The 20,481-nt window shown below is 51.5% G+C and overlaps 1 protein-coding gene across 1 annotated transcript in view; it reads left to right on the top strand.

Annotated features, from left to right (window-relative positions):
• cdon (cell adhesion associated, oncogene regulated) overlaps nucleotides 1-20,481 on the top strand; it is a 29,395-nt gene that overhangs the window by 6,996 nt on the left and 1,918 nt on the right. Inside the window, exons 2-17 of the mRNA XM_076146434.1 lie at nucleotides 7,986-8,124; nucleotides 8,252-8,530; nucleotides 8,982-9,131; nucleotides 9,492-9,635; nucleotides 9,722-10,012; nucleotides 10,126-10,395; nucleotides 13,054-13,334; nucleotides 14,065-14,239; nucleotides 14,477-14,596; nucleotides 15,282-15,485; nucleotides 15,628-15,809; nucleotides 16,231-16,336; nucleotides 17,962-18,084; nucleotides 18,353-18,544; nucleotides 19,384-19,679; nucleotides 19,949-20,028. Of these exons, the coding sequence (XP_076002549.1) occupies nucleotides 8,052-8,124; nucleotides 8,252-8,530; nucleotides 8,982-9,131; nucleotides 9,492-9,635; nucleotides 9,722-10,012; nucleotides 10,126-10,395; nucleotides 13,054-13,334; nucleotides 14,065-14,239; nucleotides 14,477-14,596; nucleotides 15,282-15,485; nucleotides 15,628-15,809; nucleotides 16,231-16,336; nucleotides 17,962-18,084; nucleotides 18,353-18,544; nucleotides 19,384-19,679; nucleotides 19,949-20,028 (2,966 nt within the window). The 5' untranslated portion in view covers nucleotides 7,986-8,051. The remainder of the gene's footprint in view (nucleotides 1-7,985; nucleotides 8,125-8,251; nucleotides 8,531-8,981; nucleotides 9,132-9,491; nucleotides 9,636-9,721; nucleotides 10,013-10,125; nucleotides 10,396-13,053; nucleotides 13,335-14,064; nucleotides 14,240-14,476; nucleotides 14,597-15,281; nucleotides 15,486-15,627; nucleotides 15,810-16,230; nucleotides 16,337-17,961; nucleotides 18,085-18,352; nucleotides 18,545-19,383; nucleotides 19,680-19,948; nucleotides 20,029-20,481) is intronic.

Here is a 20,481-nt window from a genome sequence, read left to right as displayed (position 1 = left end):
TTTGTAAGAATATTCAGAGTGAGCGAAAGGAATTTAGGGCCGATAAAACATACGGTCGGTCTAGACTACCGCTGGCTGCTTTTACTCTCGGTGCACATGCCAGTATGTTTGCTGCCTGTACTGCGATGAAGGCAGAACTGCAGAGTAAGACGTGTGCGTGGATAGAATTGATAGGATTCACACGCAGGCGGAGGTTGCGTACACACTTACAATCATCTAATCACCTCTGATACCTAGAGTCAACCTTGATTATGCTGATTTGATTGTTGACATTTGTATAATTGAATTTGTTGCCTTGATGAGAGTAGAAGTTGTAACGTATTGATTGTTCTGTGAACTGAGGCCATACGTTACGTACAGCAGGAGTTGTGTTGAATTAAAACATAGGAGAAGTTTGACGCATCGAGTAAAATCAATCACTTTGGTGTTTGAGTGTGAGGCTCATACAGTAGCACGTACACAGAGAATATGTTGAGTTAGCAAATACCTTTATGCTTTCTGTTTTACTGCTGTCTGTGCTGTTGTCATGCGGTTGCGTTACTTTTGGCGCAAACCGAAGGCAGCGCGTCATCTACCAGCCAGTGCTCTCACCTCCATCGCTGCTGCCGCCGCCGCCGCAGCAGCGATGGGGCCGGATCCTTCACGTGTCGGAGCGCTTTAATGATTTGACCAAAAGCCAGGAGTGGAAAAGTCAAGGCGACGTTGTAGGAAGTATCGCCGCCAAGTTTGTTTAGCGAGCTCTCGATACCGGCGCAACAAGTGTGGAGTGTTGGAAGGTTAGACGAATAAACATTTAGACAAACTAAATAAAGCATTGGCGCGCTGTGTTTGGTTCTACATATTTATCTTCATGTCCTCAAACATGTACGTACAAGGGCGCGGGTTTGTTTGTTTGGGCTTTTTGGAAGAGATTTGTAGAATTGGTGAAGAAGACTAATTATATTTTAACCTTTTACATGTGTTTGTTTTTCTTCTGTCTGCTGGCCGCCCGGTTCAGGTTTTACCAGACAAGAGCAGCAAAGCTTTCTGTCCCATAAATCCCCCCCCCCCCTCTCAGAATATATGGCTGTGGCTCCATTATTTTTACCCTGCATCAATTTATCACTTTGAGAAATGAAAATATTGTGTGTGTGTGTGTACTTTCTCTCACATGCCGCAGAAGCAAGCGTACGCGTTCTGAAAGCGCCACGTTTTTCTTTGCGTATGTTCTTTGTGTAACTGGCCCTTTCTTGTCCGTATCTATTTGGACACCCTGTCATTTTGTTTTTGTTGCAGATGTTTGGAATTACATTATTTAATGTATGTTTTTGTTTGAAAGTACTTTTGGTCAGCAGCCAGAGACCTCTCTGCAGGAGACTGAGCAGAAACTGTTGTCTGCGTCTCTTGGCGCTTGTTGCCGTAGAGACATCGGCAGTGATGGAATCCAGGATAGTTGGGGAGGGATGGGAGATTGCGCCGAAGGGAGGAGAGGGGGGCAGCTGGATCAGATCACTCTATGCCAATAGTTCGCAGCCCACACAACTGGGTTTAGAAACACAGATAGTGTCTTGTGTAAGTGCAGACTCCCTAAAAAGGTGGAAAGTCTCAAGACGTCTGGTGAACTTCTTTTATAACTTTTTCCCCTCAGGATGGACGTGTTTTCCCATCATCCAGCTAATCAACGCTGATAGTGTGGAATGTGAATCCCTGGCCTCCTCTGCCCTGTGCCATGGCTCTACAAATCCAGATCCTCTCTCGCTTGGCGTGATGAATCAGACTCTTGGCACATGTTGGAGATCAGTGTTTTAACACACCCTGCGGGCAAGAAGGCCTTCTTGTGCATTCCTCCTTTCCATCAGAATTACCTTTCGTCTGAGCAGACGTTCCCCTGTGGGCTGAAAGGCCTGTGAAATCAACCGGAAGGGCCCAGAGAGCTCCGACAAAGGGGTTGGGTTGTTAGTTACATATGCTTTGCAAAAGGTCTGGAGGTGGCCTTGTATGGTGGCAATACCCAGGGATCTGTTTCCAGTGTCCGAGGCCACTATTGAGTTTCGCCCCTGTGGTTAATCCCGCTGTTCAGGACCTTGGGAAACAACCGTACCTCCCCACCCTTTCGTCCCCGCCTCACAAATTCCCAGGAAAAACAAGACATTGCAGAACAATCTCCAATTAAGATGGGTCTTACATACAGTACCATTCAGTCCCCTCTCCCTCTCTCTCCCTCTCTCCTTCTCTGTTTCGCTCTCTCAGTCCCCTCTCTTCTCAGCCTCCCGTGCTCTCAGCTCCCTTATTTGTGTCCCCGGCCAACAGGCCTCGGGGTAGAATTAGCGCTGTCTCCCAGGTCCCGGCCCTGGCACTTTGGGAGGGTTGGGCTTCGGTAAACGGGGGGGTTTGGGGGGTGGCGGGGAGGTGAAGAAGGGGGGAATGTGTGTACTTGGTAAACAGGGCTTTGTGGGTTGTGACAGTCTGATCCCTGGGGGCCTCCTCTTCTTTCATTCCTCCTCTCGTCTGATCCCACACCATGGCAGTGTCGCTGGGCTCTGCACCGGCCCTTCTGCGTCCGTGCGTCCTCCCAATGGACAGACGCGGAGACAGAGGGCAGTGTCTGAACAAAGTCTCCTTGAAGACGTGTCTTTGAGTCTCGCATTACTTTTCAGAAGGATCTCGGATTCAGACAAGGGCCGTCCTTTTCTATTATGGAAGCCCTGAACCCCTTGAATGTGATTCTCTCCTCATGTCCCATTGTAAACCTAAAAAAAGGACTCCTTCTAATTCCCTGTCTTAAGTCCAAATCATGTCCCGCTTTCTCTCTCTCTCTCTCTCTCTCTCTCTCTCTCTCTCTCTCTCTCTCTCCCTCTCCCTCTCCTCTGCTTATTCTCCTATTTTAAAGTCTGTCCCACTTTTAATAACGTCCCAGTCTTTAATCAGAGAGGGGTAGGCTCAGTGTTTCCACTCATTAGTTTCCTCCGTGGCCCCGAGCTCCCTCAGCCGGCTCACCCAGACCAGCAGAAGCCCATAATGGTCCCCTCTCTCTCTTGTCTGTTGTCTCGGAGCGGCTCTACGCACTTTCTGGGGTTTTTTAGATGATTGCTCCACGAACGTAACGGGCTGAATCATCGGCAGTTTGGCAGACATGCATGTGAGTTTGATTCATCATCTGCACACACACACACGCACACACACGCACAGGTGGGAAATAAAGACGCGCAGTATATCGTGCTTGATTTCAAAGGGAAACTTACTTTTGTACTTCTCGACATTAGTCTGATGGCTGTAGGCAGGTTATTACTTTTCCAGACTTGAACATTAATTTGAAAGAGAAGAACTTTTGCACGGTATATTGCTCGTTGTTGTCAGGTCAAGGTTGTGTCTCAGCCGGGCTTTAGCATGGAAAGCAGAGGAGGTCAGGGGATCTGGCGCCGTGCGGAGGAAGGAGCATGAAACCATTCCTCTTCCTGACACACGATAATCCTTAACGTTGCCAGATTCAAGGTTTTTCCTTAATGCGTGGATAATCCTGTACCCGGCAGAGACCAACGCTCCGCTATTCACATTTCCATGTGCAACACTCCAGGACACTTTTACTGCTCATACTTCTGTGGTACTAGTAGTTTGTATTTGTGTACTTCTTCTTCTTCTACTGCTGTCTGTGTTTCTCTGTCTTCCCAAAAAGGAGGCAGGAGGAATGAATCACAGCTTAGCAACTTTTCAACTCCCAGTGAATGTTTCACCTCTTTATACCCCCGTCTCTTTTTACTCCTCTCTCTCTCTCTCTCTCTCTCTCTCTCTCTCTGGCGTGGAGCTTTTCTTTCTATTATCTCTTGTCTTGTGCTTTTGCCCTTTGCCTCTCATCTTCTTTGCGTCTCTCTCTCTCTGTCTCTCTCTCTCTTTCTGGAATGTGTGCGCTGCATATCCTCTGTCAGTGAGATGTGGGGCGAGTGTAGACAGGTTTAGGGTATAGCATGTGAATCAGCTCCAGTGCACAGGTCAGATTAGACCATCATAGCAGAAACGACTTGGCTCTCTCTCTCTCTCTCTCTCTCTCTCTCTCTCTCTCTCTCTCACACACCGCCGCTCGCCACTCACTTCATTCCGTCCCTCACCGGGCTTTCAGTTAAGACTTCTTTCTCTCGTTTGAGAAAATAAACGGGTCAGATTTACGGAGCGTGGCTGCCGTTCGCTCCTGGTATCGATCTGCACAGCTGTCAGAATGGCCTCCTGTTATCTGAGCATTAATCAGCTTCGGTGGCGCTCTGTGTTTGCCGTTTGGCTTCCATTCAGCTGTGCAGTCTTGTGAAGCGGAGAGCCAAGGCCCCTTGCCTCAGTCGGCAGCACCAGTTGTGACCTGTTCTTCCCCTGCCCTCTGCCGCTTTGATGTGCCGCCATGTAGCTTTTGTCCCTGTTTACCCAATATGACAGGGATATGGGCCAGCCCCACATGGGGGCAGATGGGGCTTTATGTAGGCCCTGCAGAGAGGAGGCCAAACAGAAGTGCAGGTGCTAACCCCCCCCACCCCCCCCTCACCCCAGCCCCCCAGCCACTCTAACCCCTTTCCCTTCCCTGAGGGCAGCCTGTCAGCGTGTTTATTTTCTCCCGTGTCATCGCTGCAGATCCCTCTCGTTGTCCCTGCGAGAGGATAGATGGCACAATTCCGGTGTCTATCCTCCGAGTCGAGTTTAGTGTGTCTCTCCGGATGGTGCGGTGGCGGGTTGGGGGGGGGCGGGGGGAGAACATAGGGGTGCTACCTCTTCACCAAAGTGCTGGAGTTACAGTGTGTGAAGAGGGGACGCAGGCGTGTGTTTTCTTTCTCGCTCTCACACACTTAAGCCAGGTGTCAGTCAAATATTTCCCAAATCACGCACGGGTCAAGCCTGAAAAAATAGGGACTTTTCCACTTGAACTCACTGACTCCACCACATGTATTTTCATGAACTGTCTCTCTGTCTGTATATCAGCTTTCAGCCGAGCTGCAGCCCGGCCTGCTGTGTCCACTGGATGTCTCTTTGCTTTATAGCGAGTCGATCCGGCGCTGAGAGAAGCCACGCATCTACAACATAAGTGCAAAAACAGAGAGTAACTCAAGATTAGATTGGAGAGATGGGGAGGAAATCTGCGGAACAGGATTTTTCCTAAGCGGTAGAGTCTGGTTTTGGCGGAGGGGAGGAGCGAGGGAGTGGGACCGGCTGGCTGGATGTCAACTCTAAAGAGAGGAGACAGCTCTCAGGACGATCAGACTTCATTTGACAGGGACTTCCCTTTTTGTCAGAGGCTATGTTCCAGGGCCCTGCTAGCTTTTGTCTGGGTGTCTCCTCGGGGAGGAAGTGGAGACTTGTCTTGCCGGCATCAGGATGGATCCTCTGCGATGAGGGATACAAGATATCCGCACAGTGTCTGTCTCCACTGAGGCGGCTTCATGGTGGCGGATGTCAGAGGGAAGCCAAACAGATAAGGGGCTAGGAATGATGCCCCTGTGTTTCCTTGTTGTGCCAGATCAAGGGGCCAGATAGGGCAGCTGTGTGTGTGTTTACACTCCGAGACGCCGCTTTCAGTCCCCCACAACTGCTACACCCGACGGCGGGGAGCGAAGGGTTAAAACAGCACAAGAACGGCGGAGCGAGCGAGGGAGGGAGGGAGGGAGTAACAGTATCAGCTCTAGTTTCTCAGCGTACCGTGTGCCAATGTGCCCGTTTCTGGCTGTGCATTTTTATAGCTCTGTTGTTATTATTGTAATTATATATCATTATTCCGGCAGAGAGAGAACGATAGTTTCCACTGATGACATGGGGGCAGTGTGCAGGGCCTGTTTTGACTCGTGAGAAGGAGAAACGCTGGCTTCTAAGATGTGGGTTTGATCTGCCTGAATGAGCTTGCACACAGTAAAAAGCTTGTAAGCGTCTGTAATGTGCTGTGTGTTCCTCGCTGCCCCGGCTGCTTTTTTTTAAGCTTCTTCAGAGAAACCTTTCGAGCGTTTCTGCAGCGAGTTGTCGAGGCCAAAGCGAGTCGCAAGTCTCCACCGGCGAATTCCAAGTCCAGATGCAAATCTTTCAGGTTCTTTGAATAGAGTCTGTGTTCATTTGTTGGCTGGGCTGAGTGTTAAAGGGCACAGAGCAGATTTTTGAGATGCTTTTTTTAATTTTGCCTCAGTTTATTGGTAAAAGTTCTGCTGAGTGGGAAAATCCTAAGTCTCAGGTACACAGGTCTCCAGTCCTTATGACTGAAACTAGAATGTGTCCAAGTCTCCCATCTGAAGCTTCTGGCCACATGCACCACAGGCAGAATGCATTATGTTCCATATTAAATCCAAGATTACACAGTAACGACAGATGAAAAACAGCTTCAGTTGTGTTGTTCTCAATTTTTTCTCTGCTGGCCTAAAGCACTGACGGGATGGACGGGACAACAACACAACAAACACACATTAGTTTCCACAGAAGCTGAAACATGAAGAGTTAAAACAACAACTCCAACCTTTTTACATCGTTTTAAAAAGTAACGTTTCACCTATTTGGGCTGGAATGTTATTGGCAATGTGTGTAGAAGCTGTGAAAGTGTGTGTGTGAGGGAAGGGAAGGAGAGAGAGGGCGAGCGAGTTAGAGGTGACCTCTGGGGGCTGGTCCAGGGCCACCAGACACCCGCTGGTTCACCCTCTCCCTCTGCTCTTCCCTGACCCTTGACCTAGGGGTGAGAAGAGGGCGTGAGCCAGAAGCTGGGAGAGTTTATTATTTCCTGCCTCCTCTCTCCTCTCTCCTCCTTCTCTTCCTCTCAGGATGCCCTCTGAGAGAGAGAAAGAGGGTGAAATGAGGAGAGTTTGTGCATTTGTGTGTATTTATCAGTGTAAGGATTCATATTCATAGTATTCCCTTCTTTTTTTAGTAAATAAAGACTTTTGATATTTGGGTCATTCTTGCTGCCAGTCTGTAATTACTTTTACCTAGTGAGTAAGCTGAGTTCTTCCTCCCTTGCTGATCCCTTGTACCTGTCCACCACTCAGGGACCCTCGTCACTCTGCTGTCACGTTCCCACACCGGCGGTCTTCAGAGTGAGAGCTGAACAAAGTGACCTGCTCGCTTCCCCTTCAAGCAGAGAGGATGATGGCTCAGATTACAGAACGAGGTTTAGAAACCCGTTCAGGTTGACCGGTCCCACCCGGACATCATCCTTTTAATTTGACCCACCCGCCCTCCGGTCTCTCCCTTCCGCCGGCGTCCGCGAGCCGCCGAAGTGCCAGCGTGAATATCACAGCTGGACGGCCATTGAAACCCTCCTCCCCCCCTCCCCTCCCCTCCCAGCTTCAGGCTCAAACCCTGGGTTACCAACCAGGAACCCGGGATCAAAGACTGCCCCGGATTACTCCCAGAAAAGAGGAGGAGGAGGTGCCGCTGTCGGAGGGGGTAGGGTTGAAAAGGATAGAGGAATGCTCCTAATTACGTGCCTTCCACTCCTTTTCTGTCTCTCCCTTTGGGTCTTCTCTCGTCCCCCCCCTCCCCTCCTGTGTTTGCCCGGGCTTGCACTTCGGGCTACAGCGAACCTATGAGGAAGCAACACACTGTGACAAGAGGGTGATATTAAGAGTGAGGCGACACTCTCTCCACAGCCACTCCATCAGCAGGAGCCCTTAAGGCCGGGAGAGAGGGGGCGGCAGGTGGTGGGGAGGAGGAGGAGGAGGAGGAGGAGAGGGGGGAGAGACTGGAGTGGGTGAGGAGAAGGGTCATAGGATGATGGTGGGGAGGGGTAGAGATCAAGGAGTGTGTAAAGGGGATGTGTCGTAGAGATTAGAGGGATTCTCCGGCAGGATTTATTTAGAAACTAATAGATTTTCTTCCCTCCCTCTCCAGCCGGGGAACCTTTCAGTGATGCTTCAGCGCTCAGATCCACCCTTTAAATCCTCCTCCGGCTTGTTTGTTATTTATTTCCGCCGCGCTTTCTCCCCTCGCTGTCATGTCACCGTGCAGAGACCTGGTTTGACGTGTTCCTTTACCCCCGTGTGTGTGTGTGTGTGTTGCAGGTTTGCTGAACAGGCCAGGGTGTGTGCGCATGACAACACGGCTACTGGAAGGGGTACAAGTGCATCATGGACGGGGGCCTGAGGGTCCTCCTGTCCACTGTGCTGTGTCTCAGCCAGGCCATCATCATCAGCTGCTCATGTAAGTAGCTCCTCCTGGCTCTCGGTCCTCCAAACTCTTTCAGATATTTCTCAAACTTAACTGAGAATCTCCTGGCTCTCTAGTTCTACGTTCTGATCCATGTTCTCCTCTGCTTGTGTCTCCTCAGCTCAATATCCGTCTTTCCGCTCTGAGCCCGACTCAGCGGTACAGAGTCAAGGCTCCGTCGTTCGCCTGCGCTGCTCGGCGAATCCTCCGTCGGCGGCCGTTTCCTGGCGTTTCAGAGGTCTGCCCCTGGACGCCGCCGCCGCCCTGCCCGGCGTGGAGCTGAGGAAGGGCTCCCTCACCATCTCCTCCCTGCAGCCCGGCCACCTGGGCCTCTATCAGTGCGTGGCACGCTCGGAGCACGGCGCCGTCGCCAGCCGGCACGTGCACGTGGCCATAGCAGGTGCGGACGCGGGGAATTACACTTCCCCCCCCGGCTTTTATTCGCTTCAAAGTAGGGCGGCAAAGAAAGGGAGGAAGTAGATTTGTGCGAGTGAAGGCTGAACACTTGGCCAGAGAGCAGCTAGCATGGCGGCTCAGCGGTGTAAAGGAAGGAAGCGGTAGTTTTTCTTCCCGACCAGATGCCTCTTGACCGGCATCCTTAATGAGCCTCCAGCCTTCCTGTGCAGTGTGTTGTGTTCCTGACGGGAGGGCTGGACGCCGCTCGACACTCAGCAAAGTCTTTGACCCCCATCTCCAGCTGTATAAGGCTTTAATAGAGCCATTCACTGCTACAATAAACATCCCCACTGATCCAACACAAACGCTCCCACTGAAGCACTTCATCTCTGTACTTGAGTGACAGATGCTGACAGATGTGTTAACAGATGAATTCCTTCCTTCTCTCCTTGCAGAAATATCAGAATACGAGGAAGGCCGGCGGCGGCGGCCTTTAGCAGCGCAGGAAGGCAGCACTGTTCTGATAGAGTGTCCTTTACCGCACAGCGTCCCTGCGGCGCTCCCACGATTAAGAGTGCGAGGGGAGCGGCTAGAAGAGTCAACAGGTGTGTTTGAGCGCTGCATGTGACGCCTCTTAACCTTTTTATAGGGCACAGTTTTACCATATTTGCATGTTAGGAGGGTGAACATGTCTGTATGAGGGTTTAGCTGACAGGCATCCTTGTTTGTTTGTTCTTGAGACCAGATTATCTAACAGCCTGCCTGCTAAATATACGCTTCTCAGTTGTAATTACCAATTGGATGTTGACGTGAATGCGGTTTGCAGGCCGTAAAGTGGCATTTACACGTGACTCAAATGTGCAGTGTGTCTTTTTGCCTCCTTAAACACGCCGCCTGCTGCTCGCTGCTCCTGCTGCTCGCTGCTCTGATCCCCGCTCACGTCTTCACTGCGCTCCTCTTTACAGATGACTACTTAGTTCTTCCGTCTGGAAACCTCCAGATCCTCTCCGTTTCTGCCCGGCACCAAGGCATGTACAAGTGCGGTGCGTACAATCCTGTTACCGGGGAGACCAGGGTGCAGGCTCACGGCACCAAGCTCTCAGTCAAACGTAAGTCTGATGAAATTAAATCTAAGATGTTTTCTCTTTTGAATCTATTCTCTGTAGTTGTCTAACGTGACCTGTGTGTCCTTTAGAACCGGACTCTTCCTCCCCGGTGCAGATGGTCTTCCCCACAGCCCCCCTCTCCGTGTCCGTGCAGCAGTCACAGCCCCTGACGCTGGAGTGTGTGGTGTCAGGCAGTCCTTCACCGGTGGCCAAGTGGTTTAAGAACGGCAAGGAGGTCAAGCCGGGTCCGTCCCAGCTGCGACAACACAACAATCTGGGCTTTGTTTCGGCGAAGAGGAGCGACGAAGGGGTCTATAAGTGTGCTGCTGAGACCGAGCGTGGGACTGTGGTCAGCGCTAACTATACTGTGAATGTACTAGGTAAGAAACAGAACCTGATCCAGCTTCCTCTCTGCTTACGGCCATGGCGAGTCCCTTATATCTCTCCTCCTCCTCCTCCTCCTCCTCCTCCTCCTCCTCCTCTTCCTCCTCAGAGCCTGTGTCTATACTGGAAGGCCTGACCGACCAGCTCATCTCTCCCGGCTCCTCGACTCGCTTCACCTGCAAAGCGACAGGAAACCCCTCGCCGAACATCACCTGGCTCTTCAATGCGAACCCCATCACCCCATCGCACCGCTTTCAGATCTCCGGATCCTCGCTGGTCATCGCAGACGTGGCACCGCAGGACAAAGGCGTGTACCAGTGTCTGCTGGATAACGGGTTCGGCTCGGCACAATCATCCGCCGTGCTGACGACCCAGTCAGGTGTGTGTCTTTGGATCTTCACACATCGTTTAAAAGGGTTCGCTTCTCCCAAAGGAACCTTCAATGTTAGATAAATGGACTTCTTTGGGTTCCGTTGAGTCTTGTTTGTAATGATACCGCAGTGGGGCCCACGGAGCTGAAAGAGGACACGAGAGCGGAGCCCTTTTAGAAAAGCCACATCGCTGTAAACTGCCGCCGAAGTTCGCCTTGTAATCTGCACGCTTGGCGGTGCTGGAAAGAGTTAAGGCATCATACCAGCCGGGACCTCTGCAGGCCCGTGTGTATCTGCAGGGAGTCCTAGCTCTGCGAGTGTGTGTGTGTGTACGTGTGTGTTTTTTCTGAGAGTCGGTAGGAGAGGGCTTTGCCAAGGCCGCCCTCCTCCTGAGCCTTGAACTGAGCTTGAGCGTGAGAGTGAGCTTTGTGCACGCCGTCAGGGATAAGCCCCCGGACACTGGAATGTAAAGGAGTAGCCGTGGAGGGTTATGACGAGGAGCAGACCACCCAGCTGTCAACATCATACACAACTGCCTTTTATTTATTAACACATCACACCCCAAACCCCCCCCCACCGCCCCCTGAAAAGCCCACCCCCCCTCCTCGCCCTCCCTCAGCCGCTCTACGCCAGGGCCTCATTCCTCAGCCAGCCCCTCCATCTGCACAGTGATTAATTCAGCTCCATACTGTATATAGGGAGGCCAAATCAAGAGAGGACCACCACAGGAAGAAGAATGAGATATTATATCTTCCTGCTGCAAACCACGTTAATACACACACACACACACACACGAAAGCAGAATGTGAGGCCGATAAGAGGAAGCAGGAAACATGCTGAGGTCAGTCTGGTGTTTATCACGTGAGCCCTGGCCCTGAGAGTAAACTGATGGTTGATGGTACAGGGTTGTGTTGTTGTAATATCATCTCAGGGTTCTGAAATAGGTTGGGTTTTTCTGTTTCGCGGCGTTTTGCTCCTCGCGCCATAGCAACAGCAGAAATGATAATATTAGTGTAACGATACGACTTTGTTCCATTACTCAAAGTGAAAGTAATCCCAGTCGTCATCGCCGCCCCGATCCTCGCCTGGCCTGGCTGGTATCCTGGTCAGAATCGTCCCACGGCGTGTGATCCTGCTGCGTTTCCTTCCTTCCTTCCTTTCTTCCTTCCTTTCTTCCTTTCTTCCTTCCTTCCTTCCTTCCTTCCAACAGTGACTTTGATTTTGAATTTACTTGATTTGGAGTGTTTGGATCGCCTCGTGCCGCCTCGTTCGCTGTATCACCTAGTCAGGAACTCCTTGCCTCCTTGCCACATCTCTCCAGTCAGGAATGTTGCGGGCAAATCCGTCTGTGAGGCTCCCACGTCCAAACTAACCCTCTCGATTAGACGGTAAGCCTCTGTGATTTACTGTCTTATTTACTCCCAGGTGTTCCTCCCCTAATGGACTGACCTTTATGCTGGGAAGGACCTGGCAGCGTGCGTTTCTGCGCAGGTGTAGCCTCCTCGCCTCCTCGCTTCCTCGCTGGAGATGTATCGCTGCTCTCCATCACGTGGCCCCTAATGGCCCGCCTTCCCAACCTCGCTGAGTGAGAGCCCGGGCTGCGGTCGAGCCGTGACTCAGAGCCAGGGTGGGGGGGGGGGGGGGGGGGGGGGGGTGGGTGGGGGTGCGCTGAGCGGAGAGCCGGGCAGAGGGAGTGAAAGAGGAGGAGGAGAGTGTGTAGGACTGGATGCTGCACTGTGTCTGATTCTCCCCGGTATTTTAATGCTCGGTGTGTGGAATGTGCGGCAGCTGGCCACAGTCCCAGGATCAGGTCTAGTGTTACCAGCTCCGGGCCTGTTTGTTTTGTAAAGTGAACCGGTGCGGCACACACACACACACACACACACCAAAAAACAGCCCGGACCTGGACTCTGGCTCCCTGCAGCGTGCCTCCTGTGGCAAGCCTCAGAGCTCTACAACCGCTCTACACCGCTCTAACCTCCTGCCTCACTTGTTTAGGTTTTAATATTCAATTATGGTTCTTCTCTGCCTTCAGCGGTGTGGCTTAGAGGTGAGCGGCCTCCCCCCTCCCTCTCCCTCCCCCCTCCCTCCCCCCTCTCCACTCTCTCCTGGGCCATGTTCAGTGTCGTCCGTGAAAAATTCTGCCCGCGTCTCTGCCAAAGCGGTGTCAGCTGCAATAACGCTCCCACAGCCTGGACGCTCTCCCCAGGTGCAGCGCTCCGGCCCTGGAGCCGCTTTAATGAAAAAAACAAACAAAGTGTGATTATGCGCTGCTGCGGCCGTCCGGGCTCTCGCTGTTATTTTATGCAGATGGCAGGACTTGTTCCCAATGTAGAAGTTTCCAGCAGCAGCAGGGCGGCAGAGGGCAGCCGGCCTGTCCTCATAGAGACGCCTCTGTTAGGCTGAGACAGGACAACACTGAAGCTGCACGACTACAGTGAAGAGGTTTTAATATGAACAACACAAAGGGGCTTGTATTGGGAACTGCTTATTAACCCTTTACACTCCGCAATGCAACTGCTGCGTGGAGTCTACCTGCTTAAATCTTCCTGTTTCTGCTACTTCTTCTTAATTCCGGCCTTGTTTTGCTCCCTAAGTCCCTGTGATCATCCCTCACTGAGATCACACAGTGTACTTAATCGATCATCTTCTTCCTCCTCCCCTAGATCCTGCCGTGGAGCCCACCAGCAGTCTGCTCCCGGAGGCTTCGCCGTCGCTCCACCCCATGCAAAGCGACGAGGGGCAGGATCACTTCATCAGCGAGGACGAAGGCGCCGGAGACAACATGGAGCTGCCGTCAGACCGGAACAACGACCGTCCCACCCCGGAGGCGCCGATCATCACCAGCCCCCCTCAGACACACAAGCCCGACCTGTACGACCTGGAGTGGAGGGCGGGACGCGACGGAGGAAGTCCCATCAACGCCTATTTTGTCAAATACCGTAAGGTGAGTTGGTACATTGGTCAACATGTCTGCATCCTAGCCATCAACTTTACTTTATGGTGACAATATCTCAGTAATTGGGTGTTTTTATCATCAAATTCTTCTTTTTTTGGCTTTTCTGGCTCTTTCTGATTTCATCTTATCTAAGGAAAGGTCACACTTTGTTGTTATTGGTTAAATCTCACCTTTAGAACTTGTTGCCCGTGTTAACTGCCATTTTAAAACCACGTCCTTTCAATTCTGATATAAAATACATTCCTTTTCTGTGCCCAAACCCTCACATGTAACTATTCCCTCCAGCGTTTTTGTCTTAACCACCTGCCACCATTTAGTTTGTTCATCAAAAGGAGCAAGGCGAAGGCCAGGGCCTGTATTTACTCAAAGGTCACTTCCTCTTTAAAAGCCCTGTGTTTGCTTCACTAATAAGCTCGCTCTGACCATAAAACCCCACTGATAGCAGTTTACTGTAAGCCTGCCTTGGCTGCACCGCTCCAGAGTTCTTCCAGAGTTGGAAATTGTGACATAGAGAGACCACAGGCATTGTTGCTGAGGCTGCTCCCTGTTCTTGTTCTGCTTGGAAAGACTCAAAGACTGTGGGGAGCTGTAGATCAACACATGATTGTGTTTTTGTCTCATGGTGTGTTTGACTCTCTGTGTGTGTGTGTGTGTGTGTGTGGTTCTGTGTGTGTGTGTGTATCCCTGTGTGTGTATTTGTGTGGAATGGTTTTGCCAGGTCGATGAGATGGGAACGGTGGTGGGGAGCTGGCAGACAGTCCGAGTCCCTGGCAGTGAGAAGACGCTGCGGCTGTCTGAGCTGGAGTCCTCCAGCCTGTACGAGGTCCTGATGGTGGCGCGGAGCTCGGCGGGGGAGGGGCAACCGGCCATGCTGACCTTTCGCACCGGTAAAGGTCAGTCCAGCCTGAACGGTCGCAAAAAGACGGAGCGGACCTCTTTAGAACACAGGTCGATTGTGTTTGACAGCAATTTTTAAGCATGTTCTGTTTCCTTCTGAAACGCTTTCAGAGTTCTGAGGTGTGATGATGTCATCACTGAGTCAGAGTACTGTTGGTCTCATAAATCAGCTGGAGAGTTGTGTGTGTGCTCATGTAGTTCAGAACTCATATCTTTTGTCTTTGCTGGCCCAGAGAAGACCACGCCCGCTAATAAGAACCCGTCCAAGCCCCCCGTGGCCTCGCTGCCCCCCAAAGCCGACAAAGAGGACAAAGCCCCCAACACACACTTTGGAGTCGTCATACATGACAGAGGTAGGTGTGCGCACCAATCCAGCTTCTTACACACTCTGTGGAAAGTCATTAGCTTTTCTGGGGTGTGTGTGCGTGTGTGTGTGTGTGTGTAGGTATTAGGGGCTTGGTAGAGCAGCCTGGGCTGGATCCAGAGCGTCATGTTCAGATGTGCTCTGCTTTGTGTCTTTGTGCCTCCAAACACAAAAGAGCTGAGATGATAACAGACACGCTGTAATGACGTGTGTGTGTGTGTGTGTGTGTGTGTGTGTGTGTGTGTGTGTGTGTGTGTGTGTGTGCTTTACTCACATTACAAGCAGGCCTTCTTTGCTGAAACTCACATTAGTTCTTTCACTAACCCCCTTCTCTCTCTGTCTCTCTTCCTCTCTCTCCCTGTATCTCTCTCTCTCTCTCTCTCTCTCTCTCTCTCTCTCTCGCCTGCCCTCTCTTACTCTGTGGCTCAGAGCCAAGGCAGTAAGTACACATTCCTCCACAGCATGCTGCTCCACTGTGATGTGTGTTCCTTTCTTTTTTCCTTCCCTGTGAACTCGGTCCATCCTTACATGAGACGGGGTGTGATGATGGTAGCTGCCAGTACTGTGTGTGTGTGTGTGTGTGTGTGTGTGTGTGTGTGTGTCATTGTGTGTGTTCAAAAGTTGATCTTTCTTCTTTTCTTTGTGTGTTGCCGTCCTCCTCCTTGGCCTTCCAGTGCCCGGGGCTCCCGATCGGCCCACCATCTCCATAGGAACGGAAAGTTCGGTATTCGTCGCCTGGATTCCGAGAGCCAATGGCGGCTCTCCAATCACGGCGTTCCGCGTGGATTACCGGCGTGGCCGCAGCGCAGAGTGGGTTGTCGCCGCCGATAACATCTCGCCTCTCAAACTATCTGTGGAAGTTCGCAACCTGGAGCCTGGTGAGCGACCGAGCACTGGATTGTCCAGAGATACCAGACGGGAACTTGGGATTTTGTTAGAATAGGGAGTTTCTAAGGTTTCATCACAGTCAGTAACCTCATCCACTCTTCCCTGTATGTTTCCTCTCTCTCCTCTCTCCAGGCTCCACGTATAAGTTCCGTGTGTTGGCAGTGAACATGTATGGCGAGAGCCCCCACAGCATCCCCTCCAAGCTGTACCAGGTCCCCCAGGCCAGCCCACGCATGGCCGACCGCCCTGTGGTCGGACCCCACATCTCCTCCACGGACGCCATCAGCGACACACAGATCATGCTGCGCTGGACTGTGAGTAAACCCAGCATAAGGACGGCCGGTGGCAGAAACAATTTGGCAACCTCTGTAGCGGCCCTGTGATTGGTCGCCTCAATCAGGCCTTTAATTGATCCGGCCGGGCTGATTAGAGCTCTGCCCCGACGGAGATTAGGAGGCCCCTCCCGTCTAGTTAGATTCTGCCCTCTTCAAAGTTATTTCTCCTCCTTACAAAGTCTGCAGACGGACCATATTTCCCCACATTTACCCAAACTCCCGGCGTCCCATTATGTCCCTGAACGTCAGACAGATGTGCAATCACGATCTTGGCCCGCGGAACATCTGCTGATAACAAGGCTCGGCCATTAGTCGCCCCGGAAGATTTGGGCTCTTTGAATAATAATGGCCCGGCAGATTGCAATAATCTAACATAATCTTTTTTCCGTCCCAAATGCAGTACAGTCCCACCAGCAACAACAACACGCCCATCCAAGGCTTCTACATCTACTACCGGCCCACAGACAGCGACAACGACAGCGACTACAAGAGAGACCTGGTAGAAGGTGGGCGGGACTTATTTATGTGTTTATTTATTTATTATTGTTTTGTTTGGATTGGTCACGTTTGTCTGATTTTACTATTAGAAATTTGAAGGAAAAAAACAAAAAGGCCTCATTTCCTCTCAGTATGCACAGCAGGGCTACAGCAAGGAAGAGAGGAAGTAGATCAATGTGTTTATTTGCACATTCAAAGCATTGTGAAGGTTTCAGAATTGTTCTCCAAGTTAAAATAGCCACTTTAAAATGCGAGTCAGTCGGTGTGTGTGATCATTCTGCCTTAGGTTAGCGTCATGCTGTGCAGATGAACTGGGAGTCGGGGAAGGAGGAGGTAATGGACACCCGGCGTCCAGGAGCGCGTTGTTAGTGACGGGGGACGGGAGCGGGGGGGGGGGGGGGGGGGCATCGTTGGCGTTTGATGTATGGCGGGTGCCGTGCCCGGACGGAGAGGCCGTCAGAAATCTGTTCTTAATAAATGGCCGCCTTCTAATGGGTCAGGGCTGAAACGTGAGACGAGCCGGAGGAGAGCGGCTCAGGTTACCGGCTGGAATGCTAACAGTCGGGGCGAAGGGAACGCCGCGCTTCCAACTCCAAACGTCTTAACCTCCTCCACTGGCTCCTCGCCGCCAGCCGCTTGTTTACAACTTCATACTGTTCCAATGAGTTCGACCGGGAATTAAAGCCCAATACTCTGTTTATGTATCATACTTCACTTTTATATTGACAGGGATTTACTGCGGCTGAGCACAGATTTGTTGGACGATTACTTAACCTGAGTATTTACACATAATTAATACTCCTGCTGGAATATCCACGTCTGTGTGCTTCCACTACTTACGCTTTATTTATTTATTTAGTTCTTCTTCTCCTTCCATAACTCCTTTTGTACTTACTAAAGCTCTGTTATTCCTTCTTTCCCTCAGTTTGTCTGCTTTACTTCTTCACTCAAGTTGTTGTTCTGTTATTTCTTTAGTTCTATTTCTCCTAAAATCACAGATATCACAATGTCTATTTGTACTGTGACTGCTTAAGTACACAACACTGCTACATACATTGTTTGCTTATACTTGCGAGTGAGTATTTCTTCACTGTCGTCACTCACAGGAGTTGAAATGCACCTCTGGGCGAAAGTTACAAACTTACAATGATTTGTTATGTTTCATATTAAACAAACCCCGGGAACAGCAGCTTATTTCAGGCTCATTGGTTTGAAATGTAGCATTTCCATGTTGGAGATTGCCGTCCCATCTGTGATTACAGAGCACGTTGGTGTGATTGTGTGTGTGGAGTGTGTGTGTGTGTGTGTGGAGTGGAGTGGGAATATTGGAGGCGAGCCAGGACAAACATGAAGCTGCCGTATATGGAGCTCGTCTAGGGTAAAGCAACTGTCTGAGCCCTCGTTGGACTGAGGGGAGAGAGAGAGAGAGAGAGAGAGAGAGGAGGGGGTGAAGGAGAGGGAAAGAGAACAGGAACATGACCTGAATGAGAGAGAGAGAGAGAGAGAGAGAGGAGGGAGGGACATATTGATTACCAGTTTACACAGGAAGGAGTGTTTGTTTGTTGACAAGGCCGTTTCTCACCTTTGCCCCCTTCTTCTTCCTCTTCCTCTTCCTCTGTTGCCGCCTCCACAGGTGTGAAACACTGGCACATGATTGGCCACCTGCAGCCGGAGACGTCCTATGACATCAAGATGCAGTGCTTCAACGACGGGGGAGAGAGCGACTACAGCAACGTCATGATCTGTGAGACCAAAGGTAAGACACACACACACACACCCACACTCACACTCACACACACACAGGCTCCTTTTGTCCTGTAAGATGATGCAACGATGAGTAACCTTCATCAGTCGTCCTGGCATGTTTCAGCGAAGGCCGTAACTTTTAATAACAGCTGTTGCGCTCGTAATTACACCACGTAATCGCATCTTCTCACTTTAATGGGACGCACAACAATGGCCGATGTCTTCAAGTTGTTTTCCTCTCCTCCTCCTCCTCCTCCTCCTCCCTCTGTGCCCCGCAGCACGTCAGACCCCGGGGGTCCCCAGCCAGCACCCTGTCACCCCGCCCGGCCCCCACCCGCAGGAGCCGCCCAGCCCTCCGGGAGGCCTGCTGTACCTGATCGTGGGCTGTGTTCTGGGAGTGATGGTCTTCATCCTGCTGGCCTTCATCGCCATGTGCCTGTGGAGGAACCGGCAGCAGATCAACATGCACAGTGAGAGCAGTTTCCCTGCTTTGTTCTATGGCGTCTTGCATTCTGAAGAAAGGTTCCAATTTGTTTTTTAAAGGGCTTTGATGGAGAATTCCAAAGTGTGTTGCCGTGTGGTAGCTGGGGTTGAATCCCACACAGAGTCCCAGTGAGGAGCTTCTCAGAAACCCTCAGTCAGATAACAGAGAGAGGACATTGCACCGTTACTGCTGGATGTTGCATTTGGAAAACACCCTTGAAAAAGCCTCTCGCTCCAACTTGTCTCCACTCCAGCTTCATAACTCTTTCCAAATATGAGTGTGCAGGACCACCGGGCACACAGCGCCTCAGCCCCGACGCTTCCATTTCAGCCTCTCTCTCTCCCACACACACAACTTGAAAAGCTCCCTGGCCTCAAAAACGGCCTGTGCAGCTTATTCCACCGGTTTCATAACGCATGCGAGCATCCCACATCACTCACAAAAGGCAGCTTGACGCACTCGGACGCACTCCTGACCCCGGCAGGAGGGTTGGGGGAGTTTATATTGGACCCGTTGTGCGTTCCTGCGCTCGTAAATCACTGAGATAATGCAACAAAAAGGTGTTTGGGTCACTGTAGCGCCAAACATCTAAACACAGAGTCGCTTGGGAGCCTGCAGTTCCAAGGGTTGATTGACAGATCTGAGATATTAATCTGTGATGGAGAAAGGAAAGACTTTGTGTGACTTACTTTCTGTTTGTTGACCAAGTGAATCATAATGACTTCATCTTTCATTTTGTGTTGAGTTACTCCTTTAAATTGACTCACATTTGCCTTCAAAGTAATCAGTCCCTCTCTCTCTCTCTCTCTCCCTCTCTCTCTGTAGAGTACGATCCTCCCGGCTACCTGTACCAGCCGGCGGAGATGAACGGCCACGTCCTGGAGTACACCGCGCTGCCCGGTGCCGGCCGGCTCAACGGCGGCGTCCACGGCGGCTACGGCCACAGCGGCCCCCTGCTGCCCCAAGGGTGCCACCACCTCCACCACAAGCTCCCCAACGGCTTGGCCCTGCTCAACGGCTCAGGCGGTCTGTTCTCACCCGGCCACCCGCACGGCCACGAGGGCTCGCTGCCCCACGGCGCCGTGGACTGCGAGCACTCTCACCCGCACCACCACCACAACGTGAGTCCAGACCTGGGGAGTGTGTGTGATGAAAGGCTTCACACTGGGACTCTGGGAGTCTGCTTTTGTCTCTTTGTCTTCTGTTATGTTGTCCTCACCGCTAGAATGGCTCCTCTGCTGTGAGGGGAATGGTAGAAATGTCATCTGAGAGCAGAGAAACCCAACAACCCTCGGGTGTGTGTCTGTGTGTGTGTGGGGAAGTGAAGTCGTAAAAGGAAGTTTAGATTGGCTAAATGTGGTTCTGCTGTTCTCTCTCTCTCTCTCTGCAGGGTGGAGGTATGTACACAGCTCTTCCCCAAACGGAGTCTTCAGACTGCATGAGCTGTCAGAACGTCTGCAACAACAACAGGTAAGAGACGAGAAGAGACGAGACAAGCAGGGACGAGACAAGCAGGGACGAGGCGAGACCTTTTAATCTAATTCAGGTTTTCAGCTGAAAACATGTGAGCTTCACAGCGTCAGAGGGAAACTAAACCATCGCCCACGTTTCATATTTCATGGGAGGCAGCTGAGAGGAGGTGTCCTATTTTCGTGACCTCGCAATGTCAAAGATGCCTCCTAGTTCTCATCACATTCACACACTCACACGCTCACACACGCACACACACATGCATTTCCCTCCTGCTGGTCCTGTTTATGTACTTAAGGGGTCTCCAGCATCACAGTTTACCCTGTGTGCACCCAGCCAGCAGACCTAATGAGCCCTGTGTTTATTTACCTCCAACTGCTGGGAAAGAGGGGGCGTGGCCAGCGTCCAATCATGAGCCGATAGAGGGACGCTGACCGCGGCGCTCAGGGAAAC

The sequence above is a fragment of the Genypterus blacodes genome, unplaced genomic scaffold (genome assembly GCF_046128005.1).
Source record: "Genypterus blacodes isolate CSIRO-AG114 ecotype Tasmania unplaced genomic scaffold, CSIRO-AGI_Gbla_v1 ptg000032l_1, whole genome shotgun sequence".
NCBI classification, from domain to species: Eukaryota; Metazoa; Chordata; class Actinopteri; order Ophidiiformes; family Ophidiidae; genus Genypterus; species Genypterus blacodes.
Note: the sequence above shows the minus strand (reverse complement) of the source record. Positions and strands in the feature narration are given on the sequence as shown.